Source organism: Molothrus ater, chromosome 2 (assembly GCF_012460135.2).
Source record: "Molothrus ater isolate BHLD 08-10-18 breed brown headed cowbird chromosome 2, BPBGC_Mater_1.1, whole genome shotgun sequence".
NCBI classification, from domain to species: Eukaryota; Metazoa; Chordata; class Aves; order Passeriformes; family Icteridae; genus Molothrus; species Molothrus ater.
The window spans coordinates 91,308,942-91,335,632 of record NC_050479.2 but is presented as its reverse complement, the minus strand read 5'-3'; the positions used below and the strand labels follow the sequence as shown (position 1 = coordinate 91,335,632).

At 41.4% G+C, this 26,691-nt stretch overlaps 1 protein-coding gene and 1 long non-coding RNA gene across 4 annotated transcripts in view; one reads left to right on the top strand and one right to left on the bottom strand.

Annotated features, from left to right (window-relative positions):
• CFAP91 (cilia and flagella associated protein 91) overlaps positions 1–25,264 on the top strand; it is a 30,577-nt gene extending 5,313 nt beyond the window's left edge. For 2 of the 3 annotated variants that reach the window (XM_036394360.1, XM_054514118.1), the window contains exons 4-17: positions 507–590; positions 1,882–1,947; positions 2,880–3,079; positions 3,770–3,947; positions 4,284–4,441; positions 4,684–4,866; positions 5,018–5,160; positions 11,292–11,405; positions 14,430–14,501; positions 15,788–15,934; positions 18,440–18,661; positions 19,908–20,056; positions 21,239–21,330; positions 24,513–25,264. In XM_036394360.1, the coding sequence (XP_036250253.1) occupies positions 507–590; positions 1,882–1,947; positions 2,880–3,079; positions 3,770–3,947; positions 4,284–4,441; positions 4,684–4,866; positions 5,018–5,160; positions 11,292–11,405; positions 14,430–14,501; positions 15,788–15,934; positions 18,440–18,661; positions 19,908–20,056; positions 21,239–21,330; positions 24,513–24,742 (2,038 nt within the window). In that variant the 3' untranslated portion in view covers positions 24,743–25,264. The remainder of the gene's footprint in view (positions 1–506; positions 591–1,881; positions 1,948–2,879; positions 3,080–3,769; positions 3,948–4,283; positions 4,442–4,683; positions 4,867–5,017; positions 5,161–11,291; positions 11,406–14,429; positions 14,502–15,787; positions 15,935–18,439; positions 18,662–19,907; positions 20,057–21,238; positions 21,331–24,512) is intronic. The other variant, XM_054514119.1, reaches the window with a different exon arrangement.
• LOC118693642 (uncharacterized) lies at positions 2,802–13,368 on the bottom strand. Its single transcript, XR_004981293.1, has 4 exons — positions 13,236–13,368; positions 4,267–4,396; positions 3,448–3,535; positions 2,802–2,961 (listed from the first exon to the last, which is right to left on the bottom strand). It is a non-coding gene; the product is annotated as an uncharacterized LOC118693642 (long non-coding RNA).
• Positions 25,265–26,691: the final 1,427 nt, after the last annotated feature.

Sequence of the window (26,691 nt, the reverse complement as noted above, 5' to 3'; positions counted from 1 at the left end):
TCTCCTTTACTGGAGAACTCAAATTGAAATCGCTTATTCTAAATTTTTAAACATTTGCTCAGAATCTCTTTACCTACTTTTCAAAGGTAGAAAGTGCATTCTCCTTTGCTCATTCTGTCTTTTCACATATTTGGAAACTGTTTCACTCTTAAGACAGTAAGCCTGCTCCCCCCACTTCCAATAAAAGTGGTTTCCTTTACAAAGTCAAGCATATACAAGTGGTTAATGCTTTTCATAACAAGCTCTTAAGTTTTAATAAAGGCAGTAAAGACCATTTCCTGACCACACATAGTGGGAAATAAAGTGTCAAACTGTTTTGCTACGTAGGTAAATGTGAAGAAACCAAAATATAATTGCTTGTGTAAGTGTGAGGCTTGGGGGAAATTTGTAGTGTGCATGTTGGATAGTGCAACCAGAGGGGAGAGAGAGAAAAAAAAAGGCATAAGGAAAAAAGATAACTGCTCTGAATGTACTTTCTAAATTATGTCCTGTATTTTGGCTTTCAGAGGTCAGTCTTCTCTTCAGCTGCCTCGGGTTGTGTATGAAGATCCTGAAGTTAATGGAAGGAATCGCTACAAATATTTTACACGGTAAGGAATGAACTGATTTGAAACAGGGTTCAGCTTCTTTCTGTGCATTTTCAAAAGCACTTAAGTAAAGGCCAGAGCATTATTTTTTCTGTATTTTCTGTCAGTACTTTGATAAAATAGAAAATTTTAACAGTAACCAGGTCTTAAAACACAACGTCTTTCTAAATTCACACTATGACAGAATTTTCGTTTATGAGTTAACATATAAGGAAATATATGAGACATTCTGTACTTAATAAGAAAGCTTTGGGCTGTAGATCATCGTGCAGAGGAAGAAGATATTTACAAAGGCAGCGTGGTTCTCCAGACCCCTAGAAAGGTGTTTTCTTAAGAAGAAACCCTTTAACTCCCAGTTTCTTCCAGGAGCAGAAAGGGAGCAAAGGGAAGCCTTGATTAACTTTTCATCCATGTCCCCTATTGCAGGACTGCTCTGCTCCTTCCACAAGGACATTGCAGGTCAGCAATGGACTCAAGATCTGAACCAACAGCTAGCATACAAGCATTCTTGGCTTAGTCACATACACTTTGAATTGCATTCACTATTTTACTCAGCAGCTATTGGCCGCTATATCCACTTTAAATATAAAAAAATTGCAAAGTTTAATAAGTTGAAGTTTATTATTGCTCCTTTATCAACAGTTTTAAAAGAACAAAGATGATGTTATCTTCTGCAATGTGAAATTAAGCCTCAAAGTCTCCCAAAGGCTAAGGGAAATTGACAAAGAACTGCAATATGCAAACTATAAGAATGCCTAGGAAGGAATTATTAATATGTAGTTGAGCCCAAACCACTTTCAAGATACCTCATAAAGTATTGCAAAAAATAAAACAATAAAATTAGATAAGTCCAAACCAGCTTATCAGCTAATTGTAGGAATGAATTTCAGGATTTCAAGCAGTTATTAAAAAAAACCACCACTCTTTCAAAAAAGTGAAAGTGAAGTAAAAGAAGTAAGATACTTAGTGAAACATACACAAAATATTGGGAACACACTCAAAACTAACTTTAGTAATTGTCTTGTTTTGCAACTCCACTTTCTTCTTTGACTTACAAGAATAGCATAATAAACTCAGTCCTGGTGTTTATTGGTGAAACTGTAAACTCTGTTCCTCCTTGGCTATGAAAGAGTTCTTTAATATTTAGGCACAGTTCTTAAACATGCATCTAACAGAACCACAGTTGTGGGAAATCAGTATTAACTCCACTGAATTTAGTGGACTGCGTTTTTTCTGAACCGTAATGATCTTTTAGGCTCCTCCTTGTTGTCTTACTTTCATTCTCTCTCTTCAGACCTCTCAGCTTTTCTAAGCTGCTTCCAGCAGGTGTTCCAGAACCTGTTGCTGATACAAAGAAAGAGTAAGTAGTAAGACTTTTGGAAAATTACTGTTATAATGGGTAACATCTCACCAGAAAAAGATCAGGAAACTATTTAGCTGGTGACCACTATTTTTCATAACAGGAAAAGCTTGTTAAGAAGTAAGGTGCTGCTCTCATCATTGAGAATTCTAGAGGAAATAGATAAGGGACTGTTTCAGAATTTGCTTGCAGTATATAAGTAGTTCTTTGTGAATAAAGGATGTGCCTCTAGTGTGTTAAGAGTGCGAGGCTTGAAATAGAAAGCTTGGTGTCTCTGAATTCTAGAAGAGATACCATTGCAAAGATTCTCTAGTAGAGCAATATTGTTGGAAAGTCTTCTGATATTTTATTACTTATATTTTTATACCTATATTATTGATATTTTATTATTTATATTTTATTAATCTCTGATAGATGCAGTGCTGCTCAGAGATGTAGAGCATCAGTAATGTAGTCTAATGTGGTTTTCAGAGAGTATCAAATTTTGAGGTCACATAATAAAATTCACTTCTGGTAGGGTTAATGGAAATTGCACACGCTTATATCAGAATTAAATATTTATTCTGGAATTGTTGGGAAGAGAAACATGTAAACTAAATTGAAGCAGTCCTACTTCATGTTACTTCAAGAATTTTGTGTCCATTAAATGCAATGCTTTAGAATGGATTGGTAGGGAAGATTTGTATGTAATAATCATGAGAGCTGAAACTAGAAGATTTCTGGATTATTTACTTAAGAAGGGTATTTCAGACTCAGTGTAGCCTCAGTCTGCTTTTACCAAAGATAATGGAGTTAACATCAACGAGAGTAATGTTAAGATAAACCAAAACACATTTAAGACACCCAGCCTTTGACTGACGTGTTTCTGGTTTGTTTGCTTGGAGGTTTTTTTAATGAATGTGACCAATCTTCCATCTTGCACCTCTTTCTAGGACAGAGTCACGTATCCTGTCAGCTGCAAGGGATGCAGAGGATGCAGGGGACAGCCTGGTCCTCAGCCTCATGTTCCGAACCCTGGGGACACAGACAGATTACAGGGATGGTGAAGCACAGACAGATCCCTATTCCCCTGAATATATAGTCCGCAGTGGCTCAGTCCCTGAAATTCTGACACTTGCTACACTCACTTGGGGTAAGTTGTGAAATTAAGATAAATTAAAATAATCATGTCACCTCTAGCAGGAGGTTCTTTTCTTTTCAATGTCAGGCTATTGCCAGTTTTGGTGGCCTTTTTTTTTGTGTGCATTTGGGGCGATTATTTTGTCTGTTTCTAAAATAAGTATGATATTTCACTACTTAATGGTTCTGGGGCATTTCATGAAGGGTTTTGAAGACCATTCAATATAAAAAGGTCATGTTTCACGAATGGGAACTAGGAGCAGTTTTTCCATTTACCCACTGTTCTTCAGCTGCTCTGAGTTTTGAACATCATTACAAAAATACAGTACGAAGACTGCTGCCCCAGAACATACCTGTGATCCTCATCTCCCAGTGTCTCACCTGTAATGATGATGGACATGGCACATGCCAAAGAAAGTCCTCATTCTCAGAAAGTATCTTCCTAGAAAAGCTTTTCTCCCTTTGCAGCCTGCAGTAGAAGAATGAAGTGCCAGTGTTAGTGTGCACTGAACTGTAGCAACTGCAGCTCCTACCACACCTCATACTGTAGAATCTCGCTGGTCTTAGAAGTATTTACTTCTGGCTTTTGACATTTCTGCTTGTGTTTACTACATGGTTCTGTACCCATACAGCCCTTTTTGGTGGTGTCTATTTGTAGGATTTGCCAATCTCTCAAAGAGCTAATGCTTCTTGTCCCTGTAAGGTCGGGGGCTGCCAGCAGGACAAGCTGAGATGGAGATTATTGACCGCATCCGGGAAAAACGTGCTTGGGAAGCAGCCCTGCCACCCATGGACAGTCCCTCAAACATCGCAAAGAGGTTGAAGATGATGGAGGCTATGGAAAGGAAGGAGTGGGCCTATAGAGAAGAGGAAATAGATAAGTAGGAGTCCACTTATGCTCTTTTATTTCTTTTAATTATTTGCTGAGTAGAGGAGGAGCAAGAAGGTTTAGTGGATTGACTGAAGGGTACAACAAGCCTTCTAATTCTGTGAAAATACCCTGATTTTGGGAAGGGATATTTTTCTTAAATTTAGTCTCCAGGTCTGCTACCACAATATATTTTACCACTGCTTAACTCCCTTTTTAAAATGAAAGACTGAATATGAGAAATGCAATATGAGCTATTTGTAAAGGTAGGTAGGATTTGATGGTGACAGCATTGCACAGAACACTGCAGAGTACACTCGATACTGCCTGACCTTTTCTTTCCTTGCAGGTTGCAGAAGGTTCAAATGGAAGTCTTTAAGAAGCTGCTGCAGAGGCGAGAGGAGAATCGGAATGAGCTGAATGCCATGCGCTTGAACGACCACTGGGAAAATCATCAGAAGGCTAAAGAAGAGAAAATGAGAAAGATTCAGCATGACTGTGCATTGAGTAAGTCTGAAAGACAGGAAGAGAAGGGTATGAGACAGTTTTCAGACAAGCCATTTCCATTTTCACAGGGTTACCATCTATTCAAAATGAAATAGGTTGTATCCACAATATCAATGTGCATGGCCAGCATCTGGTTTGTTATGTTTTTATTTTATCTAGCAAAAGCTCTTGTGAATTTACAAAGACACAGCTTTTATAGAACTATTTGTGTGAACTGTCTCACATTTGTATTTCCTTTTCAGTGCTCAGGAAACTGATAGCTAAGAGGAAGAATTGGATGGGAAAGCTGGAGAGACGAGATATCATCAGAGAGTATAATGACTTTGCATCACAAACATACGCTCCTTTGTCTCGAATTGGTTTTTTCCCAGACAACAATTCTGACTACTATGCGGTAAAAAACTACTATCTTAACACCTTTGCAGGTAAGGCATTTTGGAAACACTAGTTGTGGGAGGTACTTACTTGAGATATTGCCAAAATTCAAGTTTCCCTCCCCATCACTCCACTACTTAACCATTGTTTGTATTGAAATCCTTGCATATATTATAATCTTTCTTCACATTATAATCTTAGGATTGTGTGAACTGGAAAAATCTGCCCCGCCTTCTATCTTCCCGATCAAGATTAAAGCTCCAAAACCTAAATGCATTATCACTAAGACTGGCTATATTAAAAGGTCAGGAAGACTAGAGGTAGTCCTGGCACAAGTTCACCAGGTATGAAGCTGCATCCAGCAGCATGTCAGTTCCTCTTAGATTTGCACTGCTCATAAATGCAATTGGAAAGATGTGTAAGCTTCTTCCCAATTTTTTGTACTGAATTGTTATTCTGTAAAACAGCTTCTAGGACAGAATGAATCAAACATGCAGACTGTTGCAAGCTTGACCAGTACTGCTCTGATACTCAGCCCATCAGTACTCTCACTCCTGCTTCTGCTCCAATCCTATAGACAACAAGCACAAACAAATCTGTCTTCCTACAGATCAGGTATTTGGATTGGAACATATTATGTCAATTTGAAATTCTCACCCTTTTCTCATTCTCGTTGCTCCATTTTATAATACACTACTGGCTATACTGTCAAGCTTCCAATAATTAAAGAATGAGAATCTGGATTAATATTCTAAAAATTTTGTACATTATTTTAAAAGTACATTTTAAGTACACATTGTAAAAGCATCTGTAGCAAAGTATGATTAAAATGACCCCACTCATAAAATCAGGTCACCATGGTGGATGTATATCACTGTTGCTCCCTAAGAACAGCATCTGATTTGCAAACATGCTAATAGCATTTTGCATATCTTAATTTATCACAACTGTTCATGCAGATGAGGTGTCCATATATGCAATTAACCACCAAAGAAAGAAGTGCCTCATTTGCATCTGCAATCACAATATTTGTAAATTACATGTACTTTTAAGTACACTTCTTGTGATGCTGTTGAGGGTTACCTTCATGTAAAACCAGGAATATTCTTGGCTGGCTTCTGTATCTTTGGAAAATAGTGACTCTCATTTGTAAAGTTTGGCAAGTTTCACTTACATTTATATATATATATATACACACACTTCTTTTGTTTTAGTGTAATGCAATAATAATGTCAAAGCAGACAGTAATCTGCTATTGCTAAATTTTAAATTGAAATCTTGGTCTGAAAAATCAATCATATTATCTCAAATTTAAATTCTGCTGGATCTTGTAAAGATGAAGAAATGCATTTCATTATTATCCAGAAAGAAACTTTCCAAAAAAAATCTTGAGTGCTACAGGAATTGTTCAAGAGTAAGGACAAAACTCATAGTTTTAAAGACATAGAAGTGTTGAAGAAATTTGAGGTTGGGTGGGTATGCATTAAATTCAAGAAGTAATTGTGTAATCTGCATCATCACACGGTTCTCATTGTCAGCAGAATGTTAGTCCAAGCTTTTGGAGCTGAATTCCAGTTACAGCACTTGTATTCTGATGGTTTAAAATACTCCTCATTGTTTGAAAGACTGTGGTGAAGTATCTAAACTGTAGCCACAGAGAAGAAGTGTGAGCAGCCAAATGCTGGCTGCTCACACAATTATGTCTCTTCAAAGAAAAACTGGTGGACAAAGGAAGATGGAATGCAGAACAAATGCAGACAATGCTGCACATTTTCTTTCTTAAATCGGTGTAGATCCCTTGGTCTGCATTGAGTTATAGTAACTGAGAGGCTAACATAAGCAGTACTCATTTCCCCACCACAAAAATGCCAAATGCATATTCTCTTTAAATCACAAACTGTTTCCTCTGCAGACAAAAATTATAAAATAAATCCATTATGCAAAATTTAACTGCTGCTTTTAGATACACAGAAAAAGACACCAGACTGGTTGGTCCAGACAAGCAGAAAGTACTGACACTGTGAAACACCCAGACTGCCTCCACTGTTACATTTAAACAAACTTTCTGTTCAGAGAATCAAGAAATGACTGCCCCAATTATCTCTTGAGCTCTATGCTGCTGTTCCTGGTGACTTCTCCCATCAGAGGCTTTTGTTTCTGAAGTTCAATGGCCATAGCATGTTCTGGCTTAGCCGAGCCTTGCTGACAGGTCCAGCTCAAATGCTGCTGGAGCTGTCAAAAACAGAGCAGTAAAGCATGCAGAGTACTTGAATTAACAGAATTTAGGACAATCCTCCCTGAGAGGAGCTTTCTGACCACTTGGAATAAGCAGTCCCAATTGTGCCAACAAACCTCCCATCACACACAGTAGAAAAGAAGTTTAAAGCAGGTAATTGGGGATCATCTTACAAGGGCACTGTGCTGCTTTGCTTTATCTCTATAGCTGAGTAGCCAGATCAGTTTTCTATTCTAAAGCTGTATTTTAATACTCTCCTAGCACACTTAATCCATAAATTCTCTCCCATAATCCTAGAAATAAAGTGGAATCCTAGAAAATTCAGAGTACATGGAGATCTAGCTCTACAATGAGTTTTTAAAATTTTTCCTGGATTATCTAGAAGCAAGTGACAAATATAGGAGGGAGCTAGATACTGACCTCAGAAGTAATTAGTTTTAATAAAGGAAATTGTCAAGGCTTGCTTCTCTGGCCAAACACAAGGAAAGATTGATGAGTTCTCCTCATTATATTCCTTTTTGTTTGTCATATTGAGGGTATTCCTAAGCTTAATGCTTTTTAGAAGGGATAAGCAATAATCCAAGTAACTACAAAAAGGATCTGTGTCCTCCTAAGAATGAGAGCTGCTTCTTTCAGACATGAAACTAAGCCAAAAGAAGTGATTTTAGAAGTAAACTTATTTTAGGACCATCCTGAAACCTTTTGCAGAAGCATTATGTACATTCAGTAATCATGGCAGAAACAGGAGTGACCCAAAATTTACAGTAACAACAAAAATCTTTATCTTCAGCCAGATCAGTAAAAGGACAGAGAAAGATAGTTCCTAGCCAGCACAACTAACAGTACTTTAAGGAGTGCAGGTGAGCCATTATATAGACAGCCTAGAATGAAAATCCAAGGCATTAAGGACATAACATCCCAATACAGATAACTACTGCAGGGAATAAATGCAGCTAGGTAAGTACATACACCAAGGAGTGGAGGAGGTGGAAGAAGACATCCCAGTGCAGAACAATACATGACTTTAGGCAGACCCTCTATGCTCTGGTGACTCAAGAGGGATGCAGCATCAGGTGGTTTCAAAGTGTTGTATCAAGATGAGGTCAGAACCAGAAACTTCTCTCCTCAGCATTACGTGCAATTCTCACCATGTCTTTTTTCCTTCATCCGGTTGCTGGAAAGAGGTAGAGAAGTAGAGGGGCCAAGAATGTCTCTGGAGAAAATCTCTGCCAACTTCAAAGCATAGGAAAGGCTGTTAAAGCAGTTATTTCTTCAAGAACAGATCTCCACACAGGGTTGGTTGGCTCGTGCTCAGACAGGCTCTGAGAGCTTTTATGTCAGTCTTGATCAGCCGAGATGCAGCAGCCAGGCTGCATTGCTGAGCAGGTTGGCAGCCTGTCCTCAGTGATCCTACCTGAAAGGAGGCTGCAGCCAGGGGGAGGTTGGCCTCTTCTCCCCAGCAACCAGTGACAGGACAAGAGGGCACAGTCTTAAACTGCACCAGGGGAGGTTTAGATTGGAATTAGGAGGAATTTCTTCACAGATTAGACATTGGAATGGGCTGCTCAGGGAAGTGGTGGAGTCATGGTCCCTGGCAGTGTTCAAAGAAAGACTGGACATGAAAAAAAAGACAGACTCAGTGCTATGGTCTACTTGCCATGGTGGTGTTCAGTCATAGGTTCAACTCGATGATCTCAGAGATCTTTTCCAACCTCATTGATTCTGTGATTCTGTAATCCCACAATTTTCATTTGTGAGCAAGGAGGAGGAAGGAGAACCATGACTGTACACCATTTTGTGCTGTACACAAAAATCAAATATACCTAGGATCTTGTGGAATGAAGAGGATCACAGAGGAGATAATGGAGGAATCTAAAGAATGGATTGAATGATTTCTTTGAATGGAGAGTTGCTTCTTAAGCTGTTACCCTGTCAAGAGAAGCTGTCAACAGCTTCTCAGAAGCAGGCTGAGAAGCCAAGGTGTACGGTGAAAAGCATGAGTACCATTTGCTGTTCACTGCATTTGCCAGGAGAATGGAAAAGAGATGACTTTTGTTCTTCCACTGCCCAATCCAGTCAGATCCTACCTTGACTCTGAACCTGCTACCTGAATAAAGGAATGTAGTCTGTATCAGGAAAATTGGAGTTTGATATGTAGACAGTAACATTTGGTGTATGTTGCTCAGAAATTTAGCACTTTTATCTTTTAAAATCAAGTAATTTTGTAGTGATTCTTGAGTCCTGGTGTCTCTGTTTACAAAAATGAGAACTTGTTAAGTTGGGCAGAACCAGTTTAGGCAAACCCCCTATATTTTCTTTTACTTTTCTTATGTTAAAATCTTAAAATCATTTAAAGCATCAGATTAGAGAAAGCAAATGGTAAGCTTTTTTTTTTTTTTTTACTTAGTAAAGATAGTCAAGCAGGCACTAGATAGTGTTGACATGAAAACATAAAGCCACTTCTAAGAACTGCAGTATATCTCAAATCTGCATTAATAAGGATTCCCTCTTGTCCAAATTAATCGTAGATTTTTCTGTCTTTAAAAGTTGTTAGTCTGGTTATATTTTGTTATTCTGGTTAGCAGGAAACATTTTTGGAGGCCACAGTTTTATTAGGAAAATTCTTATGAATGTGAGATTGTACTAATAAACATAGTAGCCATTGTTTTCAAGAGAGTCACAACTTCAGCAGCTTTTTCTTTCTGCTTCCCTTGCCCTGCCATGCAAATCTCCTTATAAATCTCTGTTATAATCTTCATGCTAGGGAGCTCTAAGGTCTTCACATAAAAAACACAGTTCAGAAAATCTCTCAACATTTTTGAGCTATAACCATTTCACATGGCTGAAAAGCAGTTTATAGGCTCTGATTCTTCCATTATTAACACAGACTATTTAAGAGGCTTTCAATAGTAAAGTATTTTATCCCTTCCACCTAGAAACCTCTTTTCTGGAGCAATTCATTATCCTGACCTGAAAAATCAGATCCTACATGCAAGAAGGGTTTTTGTACAATGACTACTGGAGTTTCAAAATTTCATTAATTTCACAATTAAATTCTGTGCAAATGCCATCATTTTCCTGTTACTGGAGAGCTAAATTCAGCATTGAACTTTTTTCTTAAGTTTTTCTTTTGATTTCCCTCCCTGGTGAAATACTGTATTTGAACATTTGAAAGAGAGAGAGTGAAAAAAGGAAAAGGCACACTTTCCCTTGCTGAAATATGATCTTTCAATAATAAGGCTAAAGAGCCAACCATACAGTAGTAGGATTATAGTTTTGAAGGAGCTTTAAATGGATATACTCCCTTGCCTTTCTGTGCAAGCCAAAGTGTCATGTCCTGCAGCAGGCAAGCATTGTCATGCAGTTGGAAATGCTTATCTGAATATCCAGTTCTAAGGGGCTGGTGTGGGAAATTGGCAGGACTTGGGCTTTTTAAACAGTTTGAAAAGGTCTTGAAAGAGCTGAGCATGTGGTAGCACTTCCACTCTAGTCTGCTGACAAAGTGTGGCATCTGCTGCAAGCAAGATAAACCCACACTTAATGGGCTTTTGCATTTTCTTGGTAGAAGGAAGTTTTCGGACAAGACAGTTTCTCTTTTGCCCCCAGTCCACCTGTGCAGTTGCTGTGGGTTCCATGGGGCTGCTGGGCAGTTGTAAATGAGGAGATCAGAAATCCAAAACATATTTTGCTAGGAAGGGGTCATTTGGTTCAATCTTGTGCAGTAATATCTCATCATACAAAGACATTTCCCTGTCACAGAACAGTGACAATACCCTCTTCAAGTGACCCCTTCATAAAACCTCCCAAATGCACAACATTTCTAAACCACATTTCTAAACTCTAAACCACAGCAAAAAGCGTTACCTATCATTAAAGGAAAAGAGTTATAGCATTCCTAGAAAATTAATTATTTGAGAATTAGAGATGAAGTTCATACCCATTTTGGATTAATTTTAGGTGACACACGAGTGCTGATGACTTATTGGTAAATACAGTAAAATAACTCCTGCTTCCTTCTTACATATGATTTTTGACATTCCTTTCAATGTCTTCTGACCAACCAATAACCTCATCTACTGACTATGGTCAGTTTTACAGTTGATCTACAGGAAGAAATAGAAGCCACAAGCCTGCAAAGCTTTCAGCTCTCTGTAGTCAGTGTAGTCAGCATCTAGAGGACTGGCCTTGTTATGTTGTTCTATCTACCCACATTCATATTAAATTGGATGTCTTTTGCAGGCACTTCTGGAGAAGAAAAAAGCCAAGGAGCCAAAGAAGCCTCCCCCTGTCTGTGAAAAAGTAGAAAGCCCTGTTCCTAAACCACCCACTCTAATCCTGGAAAAACCATCAATTGTAAGTGAGCTGGTTTTAGCACTTTTTTCCCTTTTGATCCCTGGTTGTTTCCTACACAGTTGTTAAAGGAATGCCCAGGGAATGAAAGAAGGGAGTTTTGTCTTTTTTGTGTGCATCCGTGTTAAAAATAGCCATCATTGTTTTTTAAGACTCTCTTGGTCTCTATTCTATAAGGATACTGGCAGCCAAAGATTTGAAAATAATTTACAGTATCTATTGGCCAAATCCTGAAGTAAACTTTATTTTAAAAAGACAAAAATAAATACTGTAAAATTAGTAGACATGTTATTTCCTTGTTCTTGGGGGACAAAAAGTTATCATCATCATCTTCATCATCATTATTATTGTCATTATTATTCAGTAGTTTCCAACCTTCTGATCTGACAACACTATCATAATCCAGTGAGGCAATTAAGTTTAGACTTACTGAAGTCAGAGAGCTATTGGCTGCTTAGCACTGAGCGTGCACTTCATTAATTTTCTGGAGTGAAGCTCTTGTCATCATGCAGGATGCAGTGTTTGATGAACATGCACTAGTTCACAGATAATGATTCTCCTGCAGAGATTGAAACAGCAGTAATGATGTGTCATGGGGGCTGTGATATGCTGTAGGGAAAAAATTACTTTTTAGGGGAGCTGCAACTTCCTTTCCTTTGTTAAAGTAACATACTTAAGAGCTGGTTGCCCCAGTGGACTGTTTTGTCTTCTTACTAACACCATTTTCATGATGTACTAAGGATCAGACAGAATTACTATTTAAACTTGTGAATTTAAGAGTCACACAACCATGAAAGTGAAGAGAGAAAGTCTTATTAAATCATCCATGCTGCTGTGTTCCTTTGTGCAGTATGATATTCTATGTTTTATGCAGTCTATTTTAAGATGACTGGAACAAGAATTTTTTATCTCCTTGGGGAGAGCTTTTCACAGCTTTACCAACTTCTAAGCATTAGATACTGTATTGCAGTGGTGGGTTTACACTGTTTAGGCTTACCAGTTTGGCAGATTTTTAAGTACTTTGAGGTAACATGTAAAGAAATCAGAAACATTTTTCTACCACTTTTAGTCATTCTTGAGTGTGGTCACAGATTATGGTTGGGTAGTTTTTTTTTTAATTCAAATACAATAGAATTCCATCTTCATGAATTTTGTCAACATTTGGTTTATTTTCAAGAATTTTTATGTGTGAACACATAAAAGATGGAGCTCTCCAGTGAAGCTCCATCTGTAAAATCAGGCCACTTGAGCCACTGAAGAGCAGCACTAACATCTCCTGCCTTGCCAAATCCAAGTAAGGTTTCTCCTACCAGGTGGCTGTGAGGAGCACTACAAACAAGGCTCTTCTGTGTTGTTAATGTTTCTCTCCTGCCACACACCCATACAAGTACCAACTGCTAAATGCTTCCCACTGGAACTGAGGATCTCGGAAAGAAACTGTGCCAGGATGAAGTGGAGAGAATGGAGGCTGCAAGCATCCACAGCTTCTCTCCCCTGGTCATTTCTAATGGACTTACTAGCCACAACAAGCTCACAGAGCACCTCTGAATTCCTTCATTACTTTAAAACTTTCTTCCAGCCTCCTCTAGTTTGCAGCCATCTCATAGATTCTTCTATATCCTTATTTTTTCTTTTTTTTTTCTGCAGGGCATGATAGGCTTTTCATCTCCCCTCATTCTTTCCTGCTGGTCTGTAGCAGGCAGATGGACAAGCTGATGATTATACTTGCTAAGGCATCCTTTGCAGCATTCAAAAACAGAAGTACAGAAAAATGCTCCTCATAAAATTCCAAACCTAATCTTAGTTAGTATCACACCAAGGAGTTTGGCTTACCAGTATGTGTGCCATCACCATCTCCAAAACTGTCCTGAAGGGATTTCACACTGTAGCCAGGTGATGTGGTAGAGTTTAGCTCTCTAGGACTTGGAAATTCATTCCTTCTTTCCAGAGAAGAAGAACATACCAAATCACAAGTCCTCTCGCTAGTTCTGCTTTCCTCCTCCTGAGTGCTGGTGTGGAAAGGCAGGAATGCTTCCTTTTGCATTTGGAAAACTTAATCTTCAACACCTAAGAAAAAACAGATAACTAAGAGTCAAGCCCACACAACTTCTCTCATCCCACACTCTTCCCTGTTTTTCCAGCACTTCTTAAATACCACATGTCAATGCAGACCTCATAGGTTCTTTATTAAAAAAAAATGCTTCCAGTTCTAAGATTTCTTTTTATTTTTCCCAGGCGCCCAATGAACTTTTTCCTTTTCCCACTGTCAACTCCACTAGAAAACCCCTCACCTAGAAAAAGTGCTGCCATCTGTGCTTTGTCTACTTCCTCTATTAAAAATAAGCCCCTTTTTTTTACCTTCAGTGGTCATGTTCCCCTTCCCACCATGCTCCATCATTCTTCCAAGTTGTTATCAATCACACAACGCTAGGCCGGGAAAGCTCTTAAAGAGACAAATCACAATGGACTGTGGCTAATTTTGCTTCCAAATTATCACTTTCTGAGTCTTAAATTTACTGAGTTACTCTGATAAATATCACCACTGGAATAAATATCAAAAGAAAAATTGTAAATGTTCCCTTTTAATTTAAAACCCTTTTTTATGGTTAACAGCTCTCTTGGACATATTCTGTCCTCTTAGTGTCTTGACTTGTTAAATTAATGTAGCTGATGCTTTTTTTGCAAACTTAGATTCAGTCAAGCTACAAATAGTACTTAAAATGCATACAGTAATTTTCTCCATCAACATCTCCTTATCATTAGGTTCTCATCTCTAAAGACCCTCTAAAATTTCAAATAGAATCTAATTATACAATCTTTCTTCTCCATCCCTTGTAAAACATGAAAGTACATGTTATTCTGACTCACCTTCCTTTCCCTGGAAATTAAAAGAATGGTGTTCAGAAACAACAAAGGAAAGACAGGATATGAGTTAGACTGTTTAACAGTTAGACAGATAATCTACAGAAATCCCAGTCTCCAAAGAAATAGCTGATTATTTAGTGGATATTTGTCATGTTTTGGCAGGAGGAAGAGGAAATAGACCTGGCAGTGATCTGTCTGCAGAAGTTGCTCCGAGGCAGGGCTCTTCAGAACATGGTATTGTGTCTTCTTGTTTATGTCAGTCTTCAGAATGATGGTGGGAATGACTGATTGCAAAGGGTGTTTGCAATCTTTCTTCCACAGCACTAAGCAGGGTTAGTGAGGCTCTTCACAGCAGAGTTACTCAAATGGCAAATTCTAGACTGGATCTGGACCATGAGTACATTCTGCCATGATTATGCCAAGGTTCTAGGCACAAGAAACCTCCCACTTCCCAGCAGGGCATCTTTCTGGTTTCCACTGGTGGTGAGCTGGACCCCAGATGAGGAGCAACTGAAGCCTACCACTGTGATGTGTAGGACACATCATTCTGCTTTCAGGGGAGCAGAAGGGGGTCTAACTAAAAATTAATTCAGTAGCCATGCCTTGTGGGCTTAATATTAAGCAAGTCTGTCACTTGTGATCAGGCCAGTCCTGAAGGTTTGTTTTTGTGTCCCCAAAAAGTACAGTTGATGCTATCTCTTAAAGTAACTATTTAAAGTTTTTTAGTGTTGTCATGCAGGACCCTGAGCTTTAGCAAATAATACAGTATTGTGGAAGTGGCTAGAGGTGGAATATAGAGTTCCCAAGTGTTCTCCAGTTGTGTGATGATCTGTGAGAAGGATGGTTGAGGCCACTGAAGGATTATTGACTTTCAGACCATGAAATGTCCCACCATTTTAGGAATCTTCTTCCAGCTACTGCTGGATCAGAAATACATTACTGAGTTGGAGAATGACCAAGCAGGGTTGAGTGATCTTTTGTTGCTCTTGGAAGTCCAGTTGGAAGAGAGTGGGATTGAGAGTAAAACAGTGTCAGGGTGGGCTGGGCCACATAACCCCATAACAGGGATAGCAGCAGTTTCAGTAACCTCCCCACCAGTTCATGGCTTTGGGCTGTTGCTGGGCTCTCTCAAAATGAAGGTCAGAGCACATGAGGTGTTGAAACACTGTAAAGCTTTGACATTGAGGCTGATATAACAGGGTATGCAGAAGACTATTACCCTTTTGACATAGGTTGTTGTTCCCTGGAAATTAGAACATTCCAGTGGTTTGAGTTTGGGTAAAGCCAAACAGAATAATAATAATAAAAAAAAAACTAAAATTAAAAAAAAAAAATTAAAAAGTAGCAGCTTTACCTGACAGCTGTAGGGTTTGCCTAAATGCAACCACTAATTTGTTATAGAGAGGTCTTGGTAACAGCTGACCTTGCAACTTTGAGAAGAAGGATGTGTGTTACTGGCAAAAACATGTTGCTCTATATTCTCCATTTGATATGCTCAGTGGTTCACCTTTATTTTAAAGATATTTGAAGGGAAGGAGAGGCACCTGGATCTGATCCAAGAGCTGCGCACCACTCACGCACTCCAGGAGGATGGACAGCTGCTCTTGAAGGCACAGAAGCAAATGACGCTGTCCTTACAGCGACAGCATGACTCACAAATGAAGCAGGTTTGCTTGCATAGATGGGAAGGTTGATTCCCAGCTCTGTCCTGACCAGACACTCTGTGCTTGCAGTACCACAACACTCTCACATTTAATTTTTTATGTTTTCTATTATCCACAGCACAGAAGGCATCCCAATAGCAATAAAGCTCTCGTAGCACAGGCCAAGCACTGAATGCCTGAGGGGCTAAAATTGCTCTCTCACTGCTCTGGAGGCTCTGGGGAATCTCAGAAACAGACTGAGGCACCCTGACCACAGCTGCTATGCAGCCTGTGTTTGCTTTGTTTGCAGACAGAGCACTTATTTATATTTACAGGGCTTGGAACAAACAGCAGTGTCAGATGACCCTCAGTTTTCCCACATTTCAATCCGTTTGATGGGTACTATGACCTGGTATCACAATACGTACTTGTCACTCACATCTGTTGGATGTTTTCCTGAGTGTTTGTTACTGCTCTGTCACTTTCCTGTCCCTTTTCTGGCTTGGCACCCTCTCAGGCTCCTCCTCACACATAAAACCTCACAAAGGCAGCCAAAGCCAACTTATTTTGTAAATCCTGCTGGGCTCAAGACTTCTAGAACCTTAGCAATGGTGACACATTGAGGTACCTGCCACTGTATGCAGAGCAAAGAAATTTTGGGCTCCATTCTCTGCCAAAGATCTAGTGAGAGCCAGGGATGCAAATTCCCATCCTGTTTCCTTACAGTGCCACAACCTTCCAGAGGAAAGTGAATGAAATGACAGATGCTGGTCAGGAGTGAGTCATAAAGAAATTTTGCCCAGAGTTTACTACAATTCAGAGAATGCAGTATCTATCACATCCCTGCAAGTTTTCTTGTAATTTTTACTACTCTGCTGTTTTTTCAATGACCAGCTGTGAGGCAATTTGGCAGCTTCCATTTTACAATAACAGCATGCACTGGCAAGTTGACCTGGTGGAGATGAAGCCAGACCACTGTTTCCTGCTGGTTGGGCAGCAACAAAATTTCCCCTTAGATCCCAGTAAAAATTGAACCAGGTGATTGAGTTTTGTCATTTACCATTTAGCATTTCCAGATACTCCCTCATGCACAGGAAGTCCAGGTGTGGAATGCAGGAATGCAGATTATTTCTACTGAGGAATTAAGAGAAAAATAAAAGCCTTAGGTATTAGAAATTTGCAGTGCTCCATTTCTTCTGGAAGCCCAGGTGAGAGTGAATGAGAAATCAGTTCAAACACCATAATGACATTCTTAGAGAAGGAGGGCGAGCTAATGGTAAAGACACTGACCTCTGATCTCGGAATTTCCCTTTTGGAGTGTCACTATCCCCCTCTGCTGGTATCGGCCTCCTCTCACTTTTTTTTTAACTGTCTCTGTAGGTTCACAGTCCAGGGCTCAGGTTTTCAAACATTGTGAACTTCTAAACTCTCTGGAATGCATGTGCAGTAGTTTTCTATGTGTGTGGCTATTTCAGCAAGTCACTGATGACTCTCAGTTCTATAGGGTTTGGTGGTCACAGGTTTTTTCACATTTTTGACCATTTCAGTGTAAAATAAATGCTTCCTGCCTAAAGAGGATGGAAACTCCACATAAAACAGTCAAAGATAAGGAGCTGAAAATTTTGGACTCATATATAACAAAAATCTAACACAAGAGTGTTCCTGAGTTGTTTTCCTCCATTTTACACCAGTTTTATATACAGCACCTGGAGCACTGAAGAGGAGGGAGCACTTTAGTTCCATGCTATCCCTCCCTGTGGGGTGGTGCAGTTACTGCATCACCATCTTCCATCTGAAACACCTGTGGGCTAAGTGCTGTCACTTCTAGATCTGTGCAACATTGACAATCTCACTTCCTTTGAAGCACTGCCTGGGCAAATGGCACAGCTGTATAGCAAAGCTGATTTATTATTACTTGTCTGGGATATTTCAGCTCCACTTCAACTTTTATGTTTAGGTCTATTCTGTAATTGCCTGTTTATTTCAACAGAACACAGCATTCCAGCCAGTTTTAGACATTCCCTCCTGCCAAGGCCTGTGGCTTCAGAGTCCATTCTGGAGATAATGAACTGCCCATAGATCTTGTCTGTTTCTGTAGTGCAATCACACATACCCAGCCCATAGAACAGGATGTGCCTGGAACAAGGAGTGAATGGCACAGTAATGCTGAACACCTGGAATCTTGTCTCAACTCTGTCACAGACTTTCTGATTTTCCATTACCCGGAATTTTGAGGACTCATTTGCACTTCTGCAAACTTCATATAATTACTGTCAATTTGAATTTGTCAGCAGTTAGTAACTTGTACAGTTTTAGGTTCAATGCCTGAAGCTGCAGGTACTCATGGTTGCACTGTGTAGAAACCAGTCAGGGCATGTAGCACATGAAGAGTGCCAGACTCCTGGGACTGTCCCGTGGCTGGTCTGAGTGGATGCTGCAGAGCTGTCTCACATGCCTGTGGTAGTCCTGGGACTTTGTACAACATTCCTGAGGTTTGTAACACAATTCTTTGCATTTTTCTTTTGAAAGCTGTCAGCACTGGAAAGAGACTTGGCCACAGTAGAAGGAAGGGCACTGGCGAACATGCTTGATTTTCTGGCCAAAGAGCTGGTGAGGCTGCAAGAAGAGCAGAAGATCCATGCTCTGCTCATGCTGGCTGAGAGACAGAGGAGGATGCGGGAAGCCGAGGAGAGCGGACGGCGGCAGCTGGAGGAGAGCCGGCGGCACGAGGAAGATGAGCTTTTCAGACAGGCAAGAGAGGGACACCGCTGGGACTGGAGGCAGTCTGTAGGAGCTGCCTCCTTGTGGGAAGGTCCAGATGGATGGGAGCTGCTTCAGCGCTGTCTTTGGTGATGGCTAGTTCTGAAATTGAGGGGGAAAGCTTAGTGAGGAGAGGGTGAGCCCTTCCTGAGAGAGTCATGCCCATTAAACTGAGGATGATCTGAATACCCCTACAGACAGTCCTGTTAGGTCTCTCATGAATGGGTGTAGGTTTCTAAATTTCTCCAGTAAACACCTATGGAGAACAGATGTACCTAGATCATCTCTAGGGATAACGTTTTGTCAGCACTTGTTCTGCCCAGCAGAACTGGTATGTGCTTTGCCAGGAAGGATGCCTTTAAGCAAGGGTTTGGAAAGATTTTGCTCCTCCCTGCCTCAGCCAAAGTGGACTGCAAATAACAAGAGATAAAACACTTACTTTGAAGTAACAATAATAAATAAAATAACCTTGAAATCAAGAAAAAAAATACTGATTTACCATATTCCATAACTATTCTATAGTCCTGTTCCTACTTCCTAGCTTTTGACTGCATGAAGCATATTTCTTCTCGTTGAAAGACATGAGTGGGAGTCTAATTGACTAAACCAATAATTTTCAAACCTTGTGGGAGGTGGTTAATACCAAAAGGGTCTGGCACCATGTTTATTTTTTTTTTAAATTTTAGCTTCTCATCTTTTATGTATTTCTGAGTGGTAAGCAGGTAAGGCCAAGGTGCCATAGGCTTATGCCCTGCAGATTAGCAGATGGAAAACACCCGTTTCTAGAATCTCAGCTCTACAACCATTATAAAGAAACCTATAATTTTATCTTGGTTTTTGACTAGCTTGATGGAATTTTCTCCTTCAGGGTTTGCTTGAATGAAAACTGATTTATTTACTGAAGTCAATCTCCATGATTATTACTGGGCAATTGTTGCTCAGGGGACCATGAGAACAGAGGGAGCAACTGCCATTGCATTCACAGGACTAACCTGCTGCACCAGAATTGGATCTGTGAATTGGTTTTCTTTCACCTGCACTTGTTCAATCAGTTCTCAGAAAGAATTACTAGATAATAAATTTTTACAGAAAGCATCTCTGAAAAAAAATCTCAGGTTGGCCTGCCCAAAACAAAGAGTCTTGTGAAAATCTGTTGTTCACGCTTCTTTGGAAATCTTCCACTATGTTCCTGGCACAGCAATAGGCAGAGGAACAATATCTTGGTGTTTTGTTCTAGGTGGTGGATGTTCAGGACAGAACTATTGACACCTACTTGGAAGATGTTATCCTGAGTAGCATGGAGAGGACAGCTGAAGAGCAAGCCAGGGAAGAGGTTCAGAAAAAGGCTGTAGAAATCAATGACATTGCTTACGAAGTGGAGAGTCGGTAGGTTATTAAACAGCACGTGAGGGGCTGTTCACAGCAGCTTAGAACCTGCCTGACCATGTGCATCTGTGGCTGTGTGCATCACCCAAGCCATGGGAAGGGCAGAGCTGTGCTGCTCGTGGTCACTTCATTAGTGTGGCTGCTGTATGGCAACCTGCTGCTCCTATCTGCTACACACATATAAATCCATCAGAGCCTTATTTCCATACAGTGTGTGCCAGGTTCCCTTTGCAAATCACTTGTGTGATCTGTGAATCACCCTTTTTAGATTTCTCCACACCAGTATGAGGCTGTGACTGAGCTTTAAGTGAATCTGGGAACTGCCTAAAGCAATACCCATTCATACCGATCTTTTCATTTATTTACACTGCTACAGAAAATCCATTTGAAAGAGATCCTAAAAGATACAGCTATAAACAGCCTTTCATTCTGGGGTGGCTGTTCTTTAAGGAACTGCCAATTTCCATGGAGGTCACTCATATTGCTGGCTGCCTGACAAGGCACTTTGAGTAAAGTAAGTTGTTGAGAACACCCCAGTCTGTGTTTGGCTGGGGCATCAGCAGTGAATGCTTCTTAGGACCTGCCAAACCCCCAGTTCAGTTTCTATGCTCTGTTTTTGGTATTGAGCCATAAAAATCCCAATGACACAGTGACTCTCCTATGGCAGAGCAGCTGTGTATTTTGTATCTAGATGAATACAAGCAGAACGTTGGAATCCTTGGGGGAATGAAGCGTAGATAATGCATGCAGCCCCTGAGCCAGCTGGGAACCCACCAAACACTGGCATGGAAAAGAGCACGGGGCCAGCCAAGTGCAGAGTCACAAAAGGGAAGAATTTAGCAAACTCAGCAATGGACCGAAGACTAAATGGACAAAGACACAAACCCTCAGTGGTATCTGTGTGCCTAATTCAGTTTGTCATCAGAGGGAACTGAGCTTCCAAGTACCTTTGAGGATAAGGAATGTTAGGGGCTCCTGCTTTCCAGTGCACTGTGAACACACTGGCAGTGCAAAGGGGAACAGTCACACTGTCACCTATTTGTAGGATAAAGAGAGACCCCACTGACAACTGCTACCATGACAATACCCTTGGAAAGAGTATTTACAAGGGAGACCTGTTTTTGCAGAGTTGGTCTGGAGAGAAGATTAAAATACTAATACCACTGTGCATCTGTCCTGTAGTCGAACTCGCCTACAGTCAGAAGAGATTGTAGCAGAGCTGGTTTATAATTTCCTGATCCCCGAAGCTGAGAAAAACTTTATGAGAGAAAGAGGTAAGGAGTCCAGTAACTTTATTTTCTTTGTGAACTGGTTCACTTTCCTTATTCTAGCTCCCTGAAAGAAATGATGCAGCCAAGAGTTGTCTCAGTCCCCTGAGATTCCTGTTTGGCACTCTGCAGGTAGAAAGTTAAGCTCTTTCACCCTTTTTTCTCCCTGAGCTTTCACCCTTTTTTCTTACGAGCTTTAGTCTTTTTAAATGGTAACTGAAATTCAGACCTGCTGTAAGATCTGGCCTGTGCTTTTGAAAGTTTGGATCAAATAATCCTTGAGGTACCTTCCAACCTGGCTTGCTATGATAAATTCAGTGTATCTGCAACAATAAAACTGCCTGAAAAGAAGCAGCCCATTGCACATTCAGAAACAAACTGGTAAAAATCCTTAAGTAGCACAGCTGTGAATTGTGTTATTATATGGCAATTTCTAAAACTGCAGAAGACTTTAACAAGCAAATTACTTAACTATATGTCATATATGGGAGGAAGGTTTTACACTTTCCTATGCTTCCCTTTCCTCCCCAGTGGGCCAAGAGCAAGAGGTAAAGTTCTAAGGTTGGCTGTAGTGGCATCATGTTGTTAGGAGATAACCTTGCAGTTGTAAAGGATGTTTCTGTTTAACAAAAATGGAATGGCATCTGTCAAAATACAGAGGGGGAATAATGTGTATTACAATAAATAATGTCATGAGTAAGTGGCTGTTCCTAACTGGGATGTTTCCACTGACCAACACAGGTGGTGAATCTGACACAAGCAAAGCAACTGCATCACAATAGAGCTTGAAGGGGTCCTTGCTGCAGTGCACTTCTCTGCCGTGAGAACAAAGGCACTTAGTTCATTGCCTCTTTTATTGATTTGTGGATGAGAACACAAGCCTTGAGTACGCATTTTGTGGTCTCTGAATTGTGCAAACTTTCTTCTTCCTGGCTTGTGTATTGCCACAAGAACAGGACCTGTTCTGCAGCTGGCATTTCTGCACAAGCTTAAATCAGCTCCCTTCACTCCTGCACTGCCTCTGCCAGCCTTCCAGAGCAGGTGATGTAATGGTAGTCAGTGAAGCCTGCAGCTCAGGCACTAACACACACAGGTTAGCCTGTCTCAGGAAGGAGAGCAGAAGGAAGACCTGGAGATGGCTTAGGATTCTGGACATACTGAGGACATACATCAAGGCTCAAAATACATACTGGGCTTAAATGCAACAGCAGCTAATGAACAAAGCAGCTCAGATGCACTCTCAAACAACAGAAGAAAAAAATCTTCAGAATCTGTGATAGCTACAGTGAGTTTGCCTGCAAAGCAGAGCTAGACCCAATTAAAAATTAAAGTGGATGCTGGTGGAATAGAGCAGCAGGCAATTAAGTAAGAGAGCTCCTTCTAATGTGATCAGGAGAAATTTGTCACAATATTCTTGTGACAGCAGAAATCAAATATCGGGAAGAGACCTGGCTCATAGTCTCTTCTGCTATTGCTGCATGGGGTGGAGGGGGCTCCATTCACTTAAGACAGTTGAATTCTACCTGATGTACACTCAGAAACACACCCTGCTGTAAACCTCCTGCAGAGTGATACTTACAGGGAAGCAGAATCATTAACTATTCCATGGAAATCCAAAGGAAATAGTATCAAAGAATGGCATTAGATCTCATAAACACATTAGTGTATTGCATTTCTGTGGTGGCTTTTAAAACCTTCCTTACAGTGAGCCAAATTTTTCATTATGAAACTGTGTTTTAGCAACCTGGCCCATGCTTGAGCATTCACCTTCCTTGAAACTATCAGGAGCTGATCTAAGAGCACAGTTATCTGGCCTGTCAAAGGAGCAAATCCATTTGTAGAACAAAGATTTGAGGGCTGCAGGTTCAGTCTTTGCCTACACTTTAGCTTCCCCTTTGCCTACACTTTAGCTTCCCCTTAAACACCTGTTCTGCCATTACCTAGTTTGAGATTTTTTTCCTCCTCATTTTTTTGCATTTTGATGCATAAAAGCAGAGATTATCCAATGCTGGCTCACCCTGAAAAACCTCTGCACCTCGATTCTGAACCCTGCCTCAGTGGAAGTAGAAGTCACTGTGCTGATATAGAAAACCTCACTTGGAAAAGCACAGTCACTCACCAATTTCAGCACGCTGTCCTTTAGATGGAATTCACTGTGGATGGAGAAAGGGACTGCAGCAATTCCAGGGGAGTATTCCCAGTATAGTTGATGCAGTTGATGCAAACATGACTGAAGCCAAAATGCCTTGGGTAGAGAAACCTCTCCTGGGAACGAGGGCTGGTGAAGGTCAGCTTTTCAAATGCAAGTGAGATCCAGTTGCATTCATTGTTGACAAAGTGGACCTGGGAGAGGGATAGACATAAACAGGGCGGTTTGGTAACACTGAGTGGCTGAGACAGGGACAGCAGGACTGTGTGCCAGCATGCAGGACACCAGTGCTTCAGATTCACTGTCTAAGTGCAGCTCAGCCTTGGAACAGGCCAAAGTAAGCCTTGGACTTCTGTAGGGAAGTGACAGGATGAGAGCCACCCCTTGTTCTGCATCATTCCTCACACCCTCTGTAAGGCACACAGTACCTCAGTCCCCGTGACTGAAATAGAGATGGAAAGAGTGAACAAAGAATAGTGAGGAGCAATAAGGAGAGCTGGAGGGTGAGCACTTAGGCTTGGCTAATTATTTCCCAGGAGGTGGGTTGGGAATACATACAAATGACTTTGGATGCAGTAGCTGAGGGGAGGTGATAAGATAAGCAGGTGACTTCACATGTCACTTGTGGCTCCAAGTCTTACTTTGAACTCAGTAAGGGTTTCTCAGTGCAGGTCAAATCCTGGCACAGGAGATGGCAGATTTCAGCTGGGTTCTTCCAGAAGCTTGCTGCAATTAACAGACACTGAAGGAGAAGTTATTTTAAAGGCTGATAATATATCCTGGCCAGTTGTTCCCAAAGCTAGAAAGAGAACACTGCTTCCCACTGTGGGGGCCAGTCTTCAAAGTGAAATGCAAAGTTGGTTGCTGCTATTAGGTGGCAGTAGAACACTTTCTGCCAAAGTTAGAAGGACATGATTTTTTTTCCTGAGACAGACTTTTCCACAGCTGCAGGATTGCTAAAAGCTACTCCTCCCTTCTCCCCTACAGAGAACACTTTGCTGTACATTTCCAAGTAAAAGCCTTACCTCTTTTTATGCAGTGAGGCAGTCCCAAAGAAAACACATCTACGCTGCTCATCAGATCATCCACAGGGGCACAGAGAGGGCTCTGGCTAATCTGGCACTGCATCAGGAGACATCTGCCACCGAGAGAAATGAGGATTCTCCTGCTGGGACAGCTGCTGGACCAAGTGCAGCTGACAGCACTCACCCTGCCACAGTTGCACGTGAACTTGGACAAGACTTCCACAAGGATCCCACAGCCTCCTAGGAGAGAAGATGAGTGAGGTGGGTTTCCCTTCCCCTCTATGATTTGAGTTTGGAGCATGGTGAGGGAAAGGGAAGCACATTATATTTGCTTTTTCAGGGCACCCTGAATGGAAAACCCTCTCTCTCCCTTGGGCTGTCCCTCCTGCTGCCCACCAGCAGTGTTGTCCTGGAATCATTCTGTGTACATTTTGGTGTGGCAGCTCCCTCCACTCCCTCCCCAACTTGCTTTGGACTTCATTAGCTAATTTTTCTGTTCTGATTATTTAGAGAAGCTTGAGTGAGAAAGCAGTGTTAGCATTCCTTGTTTGTTTTCCTGGCACAGACCAATAAAAATCTGCACCTGGGCTTTTGGTGGTATTTCCTTGTTTCAATAACATTAAATGAAAAAATAGACCATAAGTGGGAAATTTTGAGTTGAGACCATCCACAGACAAGCGTGTCCCACTGATTTCCTTAGTGGTTTAAGGCCCAGGGGCTTCCTGCATTAGCGCTGCTATTAATAAAGCACAGGAGCTGAACAAAACCAGTCAGATTTTGTATCATCTTTTCACATCATTAGTCCTTGAAGAAAGAAAAGGTGCCCCTGACCTCATCAGGGTGGTTTCTGACAAGCAGGCAGTGTCTGGCACACACCTAGTTGATAGCAGGATGACACGGGCATGGCGGGGCTGATGCATTTTCCAGAAGTGTTCCTCTTCGGGCTGACTGCTTCTTGCTTTTATCACTGCAAAGAGCAGTTCTGGGAAGAATCTGATTTTGCTTGGGACAGTGTGAGTCCCTCTGGCTCTCCAGCTCCGAGGGCTGCACAGAAGGGATGCTGCCTTTGCCGTGTGCTGCCTTTGCCGCGTTTGCAGGCACGGGGGTGCTCCGGCTCCAGATGTCGGGAAGCAGCAGCGGGCTCGGACAGGCGCAGTGCATCTGTCACAGAGCTCAAGGCTTGCTCAGCTCTCCAGCACTCACGAGTCAGAATTCCCAAGGGCTGTGGCCTTAGCGCATTAAGGGACATTTACACCAAGCACCGCATTTTGTAGGGGCGGGCACAGCCACACCACCACACCCAAAATGCTCATTCATTGATAGCTGCAGCTTACACAGCCAATAGCAGAACTGGCCCTCAGTGCCACAGTGGCTGATCCCTCCCTGCTGCCATCATCTTGTGGATCATCTTTTCCTTGTGCTGGGTCGGTAAAGCTCAGGTGTGGTTCGGCTCATCCCAGCCATTGTGCCTCTCCTACATAACACAAACCAGCAGCTGGTCAGAAATGGTGCTCATTAATGCATTCCTGTCAAATTCTGCATTGGGTCTTCGTTTCGTGGGTTAGGCTGGGGCAGGGTACAGGAAAAAGAATTTACAGGGAGGGGACAGGGAGGAGAAAGGAGTCTGGATACCCCCTGTATTCCACTGGGGAGTGAATAACAGCTGGAGAGAGGAAAAAGAGCTGCACCAAACCACTGCTGGTCTCCAGGCTCCTGAACCAGGGGCACCAGGGGACTGCCGGGGTCAGGCAGCCTCTGTAAATGCTGCAACATCTGATAGGAGTCAGAGAGGGGTGACCAGTGTTGACTGGGACTCTGTGAGGATGATTCCATCAGGGACTGGGGATTTGGAGCAATTATCATGGCATTCATAGCTAGTCAGTGAAAGGGAAGGTAGGAAATACAAAAATACAGAACAAAACACTCTCCACAGTGTGGGAGGAGAAGCTGTGCAGGCATCGGCTCTGTAGCCTCAGGCCACCTTGGACAAATTTAGCCTGGGTAAAAGGAGGGGGGATAACATGAATCACAGGATCCAGTGTAATAGGAGAGACATGGAAAACTTGATGCAGCAGAACAGTGGAACAGGAAGACCCATCCATTGAGGCATTTGCTGTATTTCTGAGGATGGTCTGTCAAAATAAACCTTCTACATGTGGCTTGTTGTACAATTTGGTGGGGTTTTAGAAAGAT